General features: G+C 34.4%; 1 protein-coding gene across 2 annotated transcripts; it reads left to right on the top strand.

Moving 5' to 3' along the window:
* The first annotated feature begins 4,449 nt into the window (after window positions 1-4,449).
* Window positions 4,450-9,014, top strand: LOC100262391 (translocase of chloroplast 120, chloroplastic). Of its 2 annotated transcripts, none has more exons than XM_010648794.3 (2): window positions 4,450-4,579; window positions 4,849-9,014. In XM_010648794.3, exon 2 carries the CDS (start codon window positions 4,879-4,881, stop codon window positions 8,704-8,706), a length of 3,828 nt encoding a protein of 1,275 aa, XP_010647096.1. In that variant the 5' UTR covers window positions 4,450-4,579; window positions 4,849-4,878; the 3' UTR covers window positions 8,707-9,014. The 2 variants fall into 2 exon arrangements, with proteins under 2 accessions (XP_010647096.1, XP_010647103.1); XM_010648801.3 differs by having other exon boundaries at window positions 4,456-4,579; window positions 4,821-9,014.
* The last annotated feature ends 4,657 nt before the right edge of the window (window positions 9,015-13,671 follow it).

The raw sequence follows: 13,671 nt of genomic DNA, 5'->3' as shown, positions 1-13,671 counted from the left end.
CAGGACTTTCATTGTCTCATTATTATTTCTTACACTTGAATTACTTAACTTTCAATTTTACAACTTCGATTGTCACCCACATTACCCACATACCTTTCTCACAACTTTATAACAATTACAATAAATGAACAATACAAGAAAATTCTCTCAAAGAATAGGTGGGCAAGTTAAGGCTCAAGTATAGGTGCTTTAAAAATATAGGTTCAAAGCACTCTACATATCTTAAAGAAGACTTGCAATGACTTACCAAATATTTATGTGTGTTAGATGTATATTAAATGTGTCTAAGACGTTACATTTATAATTTTTGAAGTCAAACTAATCGCTAGACACCAATTCTTTGTAAGACATCAACCACATGATCAATCACATGCACAAAAAGTCAAACACATGACGAAATGGGACAATTTTTTCCATATTTAGTATGATACAAAGAGATTTGACCTATAGGTTGGTCACATGTATTATGACAATGCTTTTGCTACTATCCAAACTTCATTTGAGAACTTTTGATACCTTAAAACCTCCTAAATTTTGAAGTCATCTTTTAAGGGCTTAAATCAACTTTCTAATACGGTTTTTAAGTTGCAAAGTCTCAATTTAATCTTTTATATTCTCAACAACCATACAATTGATTATTCATAAAAATTAGGTTCAAGGTAGTCTTCTATTACTTAGGTTAGGTGTTGGTCATCCTCATAGAATATGCTATCATTTAGCTTACAAGAACAATGATTAATAAATACTCTTTCTAAAGTTTTCACTTTGATATTTTAAGTCTTGTTAAAAAATTCACCATCTTCTTAAATTACACTTTATTTGATGGGTAGAGATGTGAAAATTACTTGGATTTTGACATATGGAATGATATAATCTTTTTGAGTCTATACACTTAGTAATAAAATCGTTAATATTCTTGATATTTTGTTTTAATTTGTTTATGGATGACAAAAAGGTTGGTTTAAGACTAATCACACTCATCCCAACTTTGTTCCTTTTATGAAAGTCTATTTTCATTCTCATCCCAATTAAAAATTTAAATTGAGTGAGAATGGGATAGGGCAAATAATTTATAGCTATATATGTATATATAATAAATGCATAAATATTAAAATTTTTATAATTTATTTTTTTAAAAAATAGATTTTTTTTTTTTATGTGTCACGAAGGAAAAAATGAAAAAAATAATTTAAGTAATATACATAATTAGCACAAGGTGGAGCCGTATAAACCAATACTCAAACCCACTTACCCTAACTCAAGTTTAAAAAAAAAAACCTTAAATTCGTCCTTAATTTGTTTATCTTCATCCCAAATCTATCTTTTATATATTGGAATGCTCTCGACCTTATTTTATTACATGGAAAGCTACTCTAGAAATGTTGCTGTTGTTGTTGGTTTTTTTATTTTTTCTATTTTTTATGTCCTTATCTTTTAAGGAAAAAAAAATCCATTTTTCAATAAATTTTATTTTTTTAGAATGAAATCAATTAAACTTTTAATTTGAAATTAATGCTTTATTTTTTAATTTTTAATAATATTAATTTAGACATTTATTGTTGTGAAATTAAAGGGACTATTTATTCGCATTGACACTAATCTTGTCTTCTTTATTCATCTTATTGTTGACTACACTTGCAAAGGTTGATAAAAAAAATCAAAAAGTACAAAATACCTTTTATTGTATTTAATAAGACACTGCTTGATAAAATTGAAAATTAAATGTTTTAATAATAAATTATAAGTGTTATATGAAATTTAAGTGCCAATTATTAGATCAAAATTAAAAAAAATTAAAGTCTAGAAATCATCAAAGTCCTTTTCTTTGGACTTTTCTACATGGAATTACTCCAAAAAAATTTCAATTTCTTCAATAAGCAAACTTTTGAAAATTTTCATATCTTCCAACTTTTCCAACACACAATCTTCTCAAATTCCACACCCTTCAACTTCTTTCCATGTTCCCACAACTTTTTAAATTCATTCAAATTAAAAACTATGAGAACATAGAATTAATCACTCAAAACCTCATTCATTGAATCTAGCTCTCATCCTCCCACTTCTATGCCCAATTTATAATACCAAAAAGGGTACTACCATCTTGATGGGATGAGCATACCAATAAATAAATTAAGGGACTTTGATTTAAATAATATTATTTTTAAAAATATGATCCTTTTTAAAATCATTAAAAAAAATTATAATTTTACTTGCAGAAATCTCATTTTTCAAAAATATAATCTTACATTTTTTTTATTAATAGATATCTTGTCTTTCATTTTTTATTCTTTTCTTAGAGGGTATTTATTTTTTTAGTCTTTTTTTATTAAAAACAATTTACTTTTAAATTGTAGGTTGTTTATTTTTCTGTTTTTTTATGACTAATTCTAAAGTTTTGACTGAATAGAAAAAGTTAAAATATTTTACTTTTTTTAAATAGAAAAAGAAACATGTTGACTTTATTTATTTATTTAATATTTAATAAAAATAAAATATTATAAAAACAAATAACCTAATACTTAATACTTAATATGAATGTTAAGTATTAAATTCTATTTAGAATTAACATTATTAAGTAGATACTTATTTATTTTTAGTTTTTTGCTGAAAGTAATTTATTTTTAGATTTTAGGTTGTTTGTTTTTCTAATTTTTTTTTTATGATTTATTATAAATTGTTGACCGAATAGAAAAAGTTAAAATATTTAGTTTTCTTTAAATAGAAAAAGTAATATATTGATTTTTCTTTATTTTTCAATCCTTAATAAAAATAAAATATTATAAAAATATGCAATCTAATATGTAACACTATTTAGTTTTAAATTTAATTTAAAATTAAGTAGAAAAAATAAACACCACCAATTTTAAGTTATATTTAGAATTAAATAAAAAAAAATAAACGCCACCTTAATTAAGATAGTTGTCTTTTCAAAGTGAGATTTTAGTATGAGTGTGGATTTATGAATTTGTATTGAGACGATTTTTTTTAAAGACATTTTTAACATGAATGTGAAGTATCGTATTTTTTAAAATAAATTCATAACTATGTAAAAAAAAAAAAAAAACCAATACATTAAGATACTATATGATATTAATAAGTCCTACCCAACTCAACCTTATATGTGGTGACAAGAGAGGACCACAAATAAGTGACATTACATATAAATGGAGGGAAGTGAAGCCCCATGGGGAAGCTCTACTTCTCATACCCTAGCTAACTTTCATGCACATTGAAAGTGTGGAGATCTACCTAATATTGAAGGGGAAGTGTCTCCTATAGGAGTAGGTTATACCTTAAAAGGAAGAGGAAAATAAATAAATAAATAAATAAATAAATAAATAAAATGAAAAAGAAAAAAGAAAAAAGAAAAAAGAAAAAGAAAAAGAAAAAGAAAGTAGATCTATCACACCCATGAAAGTCCAAAGAAGTGGCCCATCCATCCCATTTAGTAATGTTTACTCAAACTTCTCCTTTGCTTGCTATATATGTTTGTTTTCTTTGCCATTCAAGAATATTCCTCTTGCTCTATGGGGTTGAATGAAAATAATTTATGATTTTGTGAAAGTATTTTTAATTTTTTTTTTTACTCTAATTTCTTATTCATGTTGATTTTGGATAACACTTTGTATGTATTGGTGTGGGTCAAATGTTTTTCCACAATTTATTTTCTAAATTAAGTCTTAATTTTAGATAGTTTGTCGCAAATTTATGTTTAAATGATATTTTAAAGTGATTTTCTATTCAAATATTAACAAAATTAAGAATTATTTTAATATTGTGATTAAAAAAGCAAACATTGCTTAAGTGTGTTCATAATATAGCTTTTAAGTAATAAAAAGAATGGGAAATTATTTTTGGATGATATCATTTTCGATATGAATTTTTATTTATTTATAAAATATAATAAATTAGGAAATAAATGTGATTTGTTTTTAAAAAAAATAAAAAAACTTTAAATTATTTAATTTTAATATAAGATGATTAAAATAAATGTAATGTGTTTAAAATATTATAAAATATAATTTATTAATTTTAAATCTATATTTTTATTTTTTTATTTTTCTTTAGTTTTCCTTTTTAGGAATTAAATACAGCTTAAAAATTAGTTGAGGTTTAAATGGTAATTTTAAACATCGAAAATCTATTAATTTCATAAAATAATATAATTTTTCTTATTTATTTTCAATATTATCATAATTATAAATTTAAAATTATTAAAACCAACGCTCTAGATTTGTCCCGTGATCTTCTGTCACGTGACAGCACGGATCTTCACCGTTGCTGAAAACCCACCAAATCACATCAACGGTCTATTCACCCTCCTTAATCTCTGCACGTGACACCTTGTTAAAACAGGTGACCTTTTTTCCCTTCATTCGACGTCACCATGATTGGCGTTTTCCATGATGAAACCATTACATCCTTCTACGCCGTCCGATCAGAACCCCCTACGACTCTCAGCCGCCCATTCTCCCTTATCTGCATTTCATCTCCTGGTAAGCGAAGAAGATCCTCATTCTACTGCTTGACAACTCTCTCTCTCCTCCTCTCTTTCTCTCTCTAGCGTCCACAAAACCAGGTACGCTTTTTCTGCTTGTTGTTTGTTTACTTAATTATTAGTTATTGCTTTGGTTTTTCTTTTTCACTTTCTGTAAAACCCTAAGACGAAGTATAGAGAACATAGTGAAGATCTGAATTTTTTGTGCATGTTTGTATGTAGTATAAGGATCCATTTCTGGGTTCACTTGTTTTGTGATTTTAGAAGGTGGGTTTTACTTTGATTTTGATTTTGATGGTTATTAGTGGTTTTTCTTGACTAGGGTTTTTGTTGGGTGTGATTGGTTCTAGGGTTTTGAAGCGGTATTCGAGGATTTTGTGATGGAAAATGGGGTGGAAGCTATTGATATAAGCCATTTGGGGGAGATGAAGGGCGTGGATGATAGGGTTTTTGAGGAGAGAGTCGGAGAGGGTGTAGTGTCTGGGTCGGATGAGTCGAAGGATTCGGAAGGGGATGAGATTTTTGAGGAGGCGGTGGATCATCCAATGAAATTGGAATCGGGAAATGTTGTTGTAGATGAAGATGGGGATGGTAAAGTAATTGATGATTCAGAGTCAGTGGGGATTGACGGGAATTTGAATGTAGGGCATGAGGGGGAGACGTTTGAAGAGGCAATTGGGGTTTCTGGTGAAGTTAGGAATAGTGAGCAGGCTGTGGCGGGAGGTGTTGAAGCGGAAGTGGAAGGTTTAGTGGATAGGGAGGGTGTTGATGGGGTTGGGAAGGTAAACAACATTGATCAGGAAAGTATTTCCAAGGAAGTGGTGACAGATGATTTGACTGGGTTGGTGGATAGTGAAGAAGATAAGGGGAAGGAGGTGTCTGATGCAGGTATGGATGGAGGGATGGACCTTTTGAAGGATGGGAATAAGGTGGATGAGGTGTTTAGTGTGGTACTTGAGAAGTCTGAAAACAAGGATTCAGATGATTTGAATTTGGAGGCAAGGCCGGCTTATGAAAACTCTGAAAATGGAGAATCCAATAAGGTGGGTAAAAATGGCATTGATTCTGATCATGAGCATGAAGCCAATGGAGGGTTTCTGCATGAAGATAATAAAAGTGAGGACTTGAAGACGAGCACCTTGAATACTGAACATCAAGATGGTGAGAGCGGGGAGCCAAAAAACACTTCATCTGGCGTCTCTAAGGGGGAAAACCAGAAGGAAGATCAACCTGTCTTAGACATGGAATGTAAAAATGAGGAGAGTGGAGAGCTAAAAGGTGCTTCATCTAATGCTGAATATGTGGATGGTAAGTATCAAGAAGCAAATGATAGTTTGACTAGCTTGGATGCGGATCATCAAGATGATAACAATGTGGAATTGAGGGTTAGCCTTGGTTCAAGGCATGGAGAGGATAAGGGTGAGGAACAGGGGGAAACTTTGGCTAACTTAGTTACAGAACATCAAGATAGCCAGAGTAGGGAGCCGGAAGAGAGTCCTGTGAGGTGGGAATCAGAGCATCACGGTGAAAGTGCTGAACCAAAAGTCATTTCAGCTAATATGTACACTCCTGTGGATGAAGGGGTTTCCGCTTCAGGGACAGGAAGGTCACCTTCTGTAGAAGATTCTGCTATTGAAAAGAGTGAGATGGAGCAATGTGCCATAGAAGATTCTACTATTGAGAAGAGTGAGACAAAGCAAGGTGTCACATCTGAATTGGCAGCAGCCGATAATATAAGTCCTCAGCCGGAGCGTGCTGTGGAAAATGTAGCTGAAGTTAAAAACAAATATGTTGTGTTTGAGGAGCAGGAGACAAAAGAACCAAACATGGAGAAGGAGGATCAAAAAATTCAAGGGAATAGGGAACGAGAAATTCGTCCCGCAGAACAGGTTGCTTCATCATCTGGAAGATCTTCAAATCCTGGTCCTCCTCCTGCTCATCCTGCTGGCCTTGGGCGTGCTGCCCCGCTGTTGGAACCTGCTTCGCGTGTGGTGCAGCAGCCTCGAGTGAATGGAACCACATCCCAGGTACAAGCTCAACTCATTGAAGATGCTGGAAATGGGGAGGCTGAGGAAAATGATGAGACCCGTGAAAAACTCCAGATGATACGGGTGAAGTTTTTGCGGCTTGCTCATAGGCTTGGGCAGACTCCCCATAACGTTGTCGTGGCTCAAGTCTTGTACAGACTTGGATTGGCTGAACAGCTACGAGGGAGGAATGGGGGCCGTGTTGGTGCCTTCAGCTTTGACCGTGCTAGTGCCATGGCTGAGCAGCTTGAGGCAGCAGGGCAAGAGCCCCTCGATTTCTCTTGCACAATCATGGTTCTTGGAAAGACAGGAGTGGGTAAAAGTGCAACTATCAACTCAATATTTGATGAAGTGAAGTTTAGTACTGATGCTTTTCAGGTGGGTACAAAGAAGGTTCAGGATGTTGTGGGAACAGTTCAGGGAATTAAGGTAAGGGTCATTGACACTCCGGGCCTTCTACCATCCTGGTCAGACCAACGCCAGAATGAGAAGATCCTCCACTCTGTTAAAAGGTTTATCAAGAAAACCCCTCCAGATATTGTTCTGTATCTTGATAGGTTGGACATGCAGAGCAGGGATTTTGGTGACATGCCGCTGTTGCGCACAATAACTGAAATATTTGGACCATCAATATGGTTCAATGCAATTGTGGTTCTTACTCATGCAGCATCTGCTCCACCTGATGGCCCAAACGGTACTGCTTCAAGTTATGATATGTTTGTCACTCAGAGGTCTCATGTTGTCCAGCAAGCAATTCGTCAGGCAGCTGGGGATATGCGGCTCATGAACCCTGTGTCCTTGGTAGAGAACCACTCTGCATGCAGAACAAATAGGGCCGGGCAGAGAGTTTTACCAAATGGTCAGATTTGGAAGCCTCATTTGTTATTGCTCTCCTTTGCGTCAAAGATTTTGGCTGAAGCAAACACGCTTCTAAAGTTGCAAGATAGTCCACCTGGAAAGCCTTTTACAACACGATCAAGATCACCTCCTTTACCCTTCCTTCTCTCATCTCTTCTCCAATCAAGACCACAGGTAAGACTGCCAGAGGAGCAGGTTGGTGATGAGGACACTTTAGATGAGGATTTGGATGACTCGTCTGATTCAGATGATGAATCAGAATATGACGAATTGCCACCATTTAGACGATTGACAAAAGCCCAGCTGTCAAAGCTTACTAGAGCTCAGAAGAAGGCTTATTATGATGAGCTGGAATATAGGGAAAAACTTTTTATGAAGAAACAGTTGAAAGAAGAGAAAGAGCGACGGAAGATGATGAAGAAAATGGCAGCTTCTTCTAAGGATTTACCAAGTGACTACAGCGAGAACGCAGAAGAAGAAAGTGGTGGTGCTGCATCTGTGCCAGTTCCCATGCCAGATTGGGCCTTGCCTGCTTCTTTTGATTCTGATAATCCAACTCACCGTTATCGATATCTTGATTCATCCAACCAGTGGCTTGTGAGGCCTGTTCTGGAAACTCATGGTTGGGATCACGACGTTGGTTATGAAGGCATAAATGTGGAAAGAGTGTTTGCTATTAAGGACAAGATACCTGTTTCTTTTTCAGGCCAGGTTACAAAGGATAAAAAGGATGCCAATCTCCAAATGGAAATAGCCAGTTCAGTTAAGCATGGGGAAGGAAAAGCAACTTCTGTAGGTTTTGATATGCAGACGGTTGGAAAGGACATGGCATATACTCTGCGCAGTGAGACAAGATTTTGTAACTTTAGGAAAAATAAGGCAACAGCTGGTCTTTCTATTACTGCCCTGGGTGATGCCATAACAGCTGGATTAAAACTTGAAGACAAATTGATTGTTAACAAACGGATCCGGCTGGTTATGACTGGTGGTGCCATGACTGGCCGTGGTGATGTTGCTTATGGTGGTAGCTTGGAGGCCACCCTAAGAGATAAAGATCATCCTCTGGGTCGTTCGCTATCAACTCTTGGGCTCTCCATCATGGATTGGCATGGAGATCTTGCTATTGGATGCAACATACAGTCCCAGATCCCTATTGGCAGGTTTACAAACATGATTGGTCGTGTCAATTTGAATAATAGGGGAGCGGGGCAGGTCAGCATACGCTTGAATAGCTCAGAACAGCTTCAAATAGCTTTAATTGGTCTGGTTCCTCTACTCCGGAAGCTACTTGGTTATTCTCAACAAGGACAGTTTGGACAATGATGAAAAATAGGTTATATATGGTGCTGCAACAGCTTTGCGGTAATAGGAAAAAGTGTCTACAAAGGTTATCTCCTTATGGTCTGCAACAGATGTGAGTGAAATGAAGCTCTGCAGTTTTCCCCTTCTCACATCCCCACAATGTCTTAGTTTACAGTGATTAGAGTTTCCTTGTTAGATATCTGCAATTTGTGATTTTTGTTCTCTGAAAAGCGTAATGTTTAATGCTTAATGCTGAACCATCTATTTCTAGTTGTTCAATTGTGTCTTCTTCTAAATCATTCAACTCCTATGGGTGAGGAATTGATTTACATTGCAGAAATTGTCAACTGCTTTGCTCTCTTCCCCTCAAAATATATTTTCAGGTTCTGATGATAGCCTTGGCATTCAACTTTTTGCTCCATTAAAAATGAGTTTCCAGTTGAGATGATAGGGGATGGAATATGATGAATTCTACTTTCAATTAGATCATCCTGTTTCCTTATTGTCTATGCTTTTGGGATGAACTGCAAAATTCCTGGTATGTATCAAAAGGGGTTGTCCTTTTTCCTATATTTGTACTCATGGATTACTTCTGCAGGGGCTAATGAAACTTTGGGCTCGATGCTCTTGGGCTATGTAAATATCTGCAATACTTACGAAAGTTTCTCTTGATTTTCATGGTCCATCGATCTTTATGTTTTCTGGGTTTGCTCCCTGGAGTGCCTGTAGTCAACTGGGTCACCATTAGTCCAATTCAATCTGAGATCAACTCACAAACCGCTCTCCTTCTTTAGCTCTCATTTTTTAGAGGTGGGAAAATGCTAAGGTTACCATGGTGCTACTTATCAAGCAAAAAGGTCATTGAATATGTTTAACGAGATTTAGGTAATTGAAGGAGGGTACAAATAAATAAGATGGTAGAAATGAATGGGGCTAAGATTATATAGGTAGAAGCAAATGGACTTCATTATTTAAGATGTATTCTCGACATCACTTAGTTGATGCCTTTTCATTAGATATGGAAAAAGTATGGATCAAGACCATGTCTAATTTTCTTAAAAATTCTGAAGTAGTGATGTTGGGTCATGGAAAGCATATCCACATGTGTGACAAGACCTCCGGCTTGGCGTGTTGTCAATGAATGATATTTTTTCTAAATCACATCCCCAAAATCCGTGTCCACAAAAGTAGAACAGAAGGGTCCAAGGACAACGAACAAATCTCTCTGATGAAGTCAACAACAACTAAACCAAAGGAACCCGGACAAAACCAGATAAAGATGACTCCATCACTATTACTACTCAATAATGAATGGATATAACATTGCACTCAACCCTTGAACGCATACGGCCTTCCGGTTGCAATCCCCATGAGCCCGCGAGGCCCATCAGCCCATGGGCAGCTCTCGGGGCATGTCCATTGCGCCATTGTAACTCTCCAGTCTCCACTAGTGGAGCAGAATTTCGATTTGGTCCAGCCCGGCCAAGGCATAGAGCCCCTGGGCCCGGTCCACTTGCTCAGAAATGAGTTCGGGTCTTTGGGTTAACCAGGTCTCTCATGATCAACAGCATCACATTTATATGGCAAATTCAAATACAAGGAAAAAACACAGGGGAAACAGCAATTGTTGTTCTATTGTGCATCACATGGCAATGATAACGGGTAGCTTATTTTACCTACCAAATATTACCAAAGATTCTTGAATTTGATTCTCTTTGTATGTTTATTTATTCATGAAAGAGTCTTCATTTCAATGACTGATGTTATAGAAATGGAGCCTTCTTCTTTCCTTCTCCTTCCATGTTCGGGAACCAAATCCTAGAACCCCATTTCGTGGATCTACGAACACCCTTGCAAGACTATTATGGGATGATTCTTGGTGGTCCCATGGAGATTGATGTCTACGGAATTGATGAGTTGATTCTCTGCCATAGCTGCTTTATCACCAAAAGGGGATTATCTTAAATAATAAGGTTAAGATTATTTAGTATGTTCTTACATAATATCTTGCTGTTTGGAGAAGCTCATAACAAGGGTCCTAGGGCTGATTTAAGAGAGCCGTCATGGGCTGGACCCCAAGTGGAACTTGGTTGTAGTGTGCAACTTTCCTACATTGATCAGAATTGGTGAGTTTAGATGAAAATGAAAATGGCTTTCTTACCGTTTTGGTATTTGTTGAGTTGAAAATGAAATCAAGTAGTTAATTAACTGCTAGCTGCTAGAGTTCCTAGCCATAATGCTCAGATCTAGAGTGCTACCATTAATGTTGGAGGCCAAACCAACCCAGCTGAGCCATAGAAAGAATGAGAGACACTCAATAAATCAACGGGCTCTTGTTTTAGGAACCTAATAGTTGTATTTGTTTTTGTCTTTTTTAATATTCTTTATAATGTGAACTAATTTTCTCTTATCCATGAATGTAAACATGTTTGTCTTCTTTAATATTCTTTATAATAATTTTCTCTTATCCATAAATGCATACTTTGGCCGAATCTCGTTAAAACTCCATATGCTTTTGTGTGAATTGTTTTATTTTTGTTTTTGCCGACACAACAAACTTAATGTTAATTATGCATCTTTTATGGATGCAGACCCAATTTTCAAAGTATGAATAACTTCAAACATAATTGTCCCTTTAATTAATTGAATATATACAACATAATATTGCTAATCTCTTAATATTGAATCTTATTATAATGAATTATCTTGTGACTCATAGCTAGGTTAGTTGTTATTTTGTTTTGGTTTGAGATCTCGGGGCATTCTATGGACTTGTACCAACGAAAACATGTGGAAAAGGAGGGCATGTGTCTAATCTCTAGTCAATTAGTTAGAAACATCTACTAATTATAAGGGGATAGAAAGGATGATCCTCTACTATAGTAGCCTTCAATGCAAAGTCTATCAAAACATTTAATTAATGCAATACAATAGACATTAAATCTGAGTACAATACTCTCCTATGATTATGACAAGCACAGAACCTTACCCATGCATAAAAATAAAAAGTTGGTATCATTGTTTCACAAAGCATTAATAAGGTTGTAGGGCTGATTTTTGAGAGCCATCATGGAGTAGACCCCAAGTGGGACTTGGCTGTAGTGTGCAAATCCAACATTGATTAGAATTAGGGATTTTAGTTGAAAATGGCTTTCAATAGGTTATGTTTGGTTATGAAAATACGAAAGAAAAAAAATACTAAAAAAAAATTATTTTCTTATGTTTGATTGTTATGTGAAAATACAAAAAAATAAAATAAGAATTCAAATGTAATTAAAACTAGTTAAAAACTTAGATATATTTAAATTATTTAATATTTATATGGATGAATTAAAATAAATGAAATAAAAAATAAAAATTATTTATTGATTTTAAATATATTTCATTTTATTTTATTTTTTTCTCTATTTTTTTCCTTTACATTTTCCTTCAAATATTTCAAAAACGAAATATAGACTTACTGTTTTGGTATTTATTGAGTTGAAAATGAAATCTAATATGTTGTTTAGTAAATCAATTTAATGACTTAAAGTGATTTAATGACTTAGAGTGCGATTCTAGAAAGTGTTTATATCATTTTTAACACTTGAATGATAAAAATTTTCAAGTATAATAAATATTAAAAACGCTTCCTAAGATTACTACCAAACGAGGTCTTAATGACTTAATAACACTTTTATCCTAAAATTATTAAAAACATTAGTTCCAAATATCAACATGTCATCAACATAAAGGCAAATGACTATACATGTGTTATCCTTATACTTGCTATAGATACACTTATCAGCATCATTAATGGAATATCCATTAGTTACTAACACATTATCAAACTTGTTGTGCCACTGTTTGGGAGCTTGTTTTAACCCATATAGTGATTTAACCAACTTACACACCTTTTACTCCTTCCCTAGAACTACACAACCCTTAGGTTGTTCCATATAAATTTCCTTTTCCAAATCCCCATTCAAGAATGCAGTTTTGACATCCATTTGGTGTATCACCAAATTATGAATGAAAACTAGAACGATCAATACTCTAATTGATGCAATTCTAGTCACAAGGGCAAAGGTGTCAAAGTAATCTACATCCTTTCTTTGTTTAAAGTCTTTGACAACTAAACGAGCTTTATACTTCTCTATGAACCCATCTTGTTTTAACTTTCTTTTAAAGATCCATTTACAACCAATAGTATTTGCACTAGGAGGTAAATCTATTAACTTCCATGTATGGTTATGCATGATTGATTCGATTTCACTGTTAATGGCCTCCTTCCAGATTGGTGCATTAGGAGAAGTTATAGTTTCTTTGTAGGATCTAGGGTCCTCATATATTAGGAAGGTGTAGAAACCATCTCCAAGGTTTGTTTCTTTCCTATTTATTTTACTTATTCTAGGTTCAAATTTAGAAGGTTCAATAGACTTGTCTCTACTTGTTTTCTGAACCTGTTGTTCACCATTTAGTTTCATAAGAAAGATGTTTTCAAAGAAATTTGCATTCTTTGTTTCTATTATAGTATTGACATCTACAAGATTGTTTTTTGACTTAGTAACAAGAAACCTATATGTCGCACTATTCTCAACATAGCCAATGAACATTACATCAAAGGTTTTAGGACCTAGTTTTCGTTTTTTAGGTTCAGGGAGAAGAACTTTAGCTAAACACCCCCAAACTTTCAAGTATGCTATATTAGGTGCATAACCCTTCCATAACTCATAAGGAGTTTTACCAGTTTTCTTGTAAGGTATTCTATTTTGAATATGACTTGCGAATAAGATAGCTTCCCCCACAAGTTCAAGGGTACTCGTGAACTTACCAACATTACATTCATCATTTCTTTTAAGGTCCTATTTGTCATTTCTGCTACTCCAACACACTCAGGGGAATAAGGAGGAGTGGTTTCGTGAATGATCCCATGATCTTCACAAAAAGAATTAAAAGGGTTGGATTCATACTCTCCTCCCATATCAGTTCTAAATCTTTTAATTT

Source organism: Vitis vinifera, chromosome 3 (assembly GCF_030704535.1).
Source record: "Vitis vinifera cultivar Pinot Noir 40024 chromosome 3, ASM3070453v1".
Classification (NCBI taxonomy): domain Eukaryota; kingdom Viridiplantae; phylum Streptophyta; class Magnoliopsida; order Vitales; family Vitaceae; genus Vitis; species Vitis vinifera.
The sequence above is the reverse complement of the archived record's forward strand: the minus strand, read 5'-3'. Positions and strand labels throughout refer to the sequence as shown.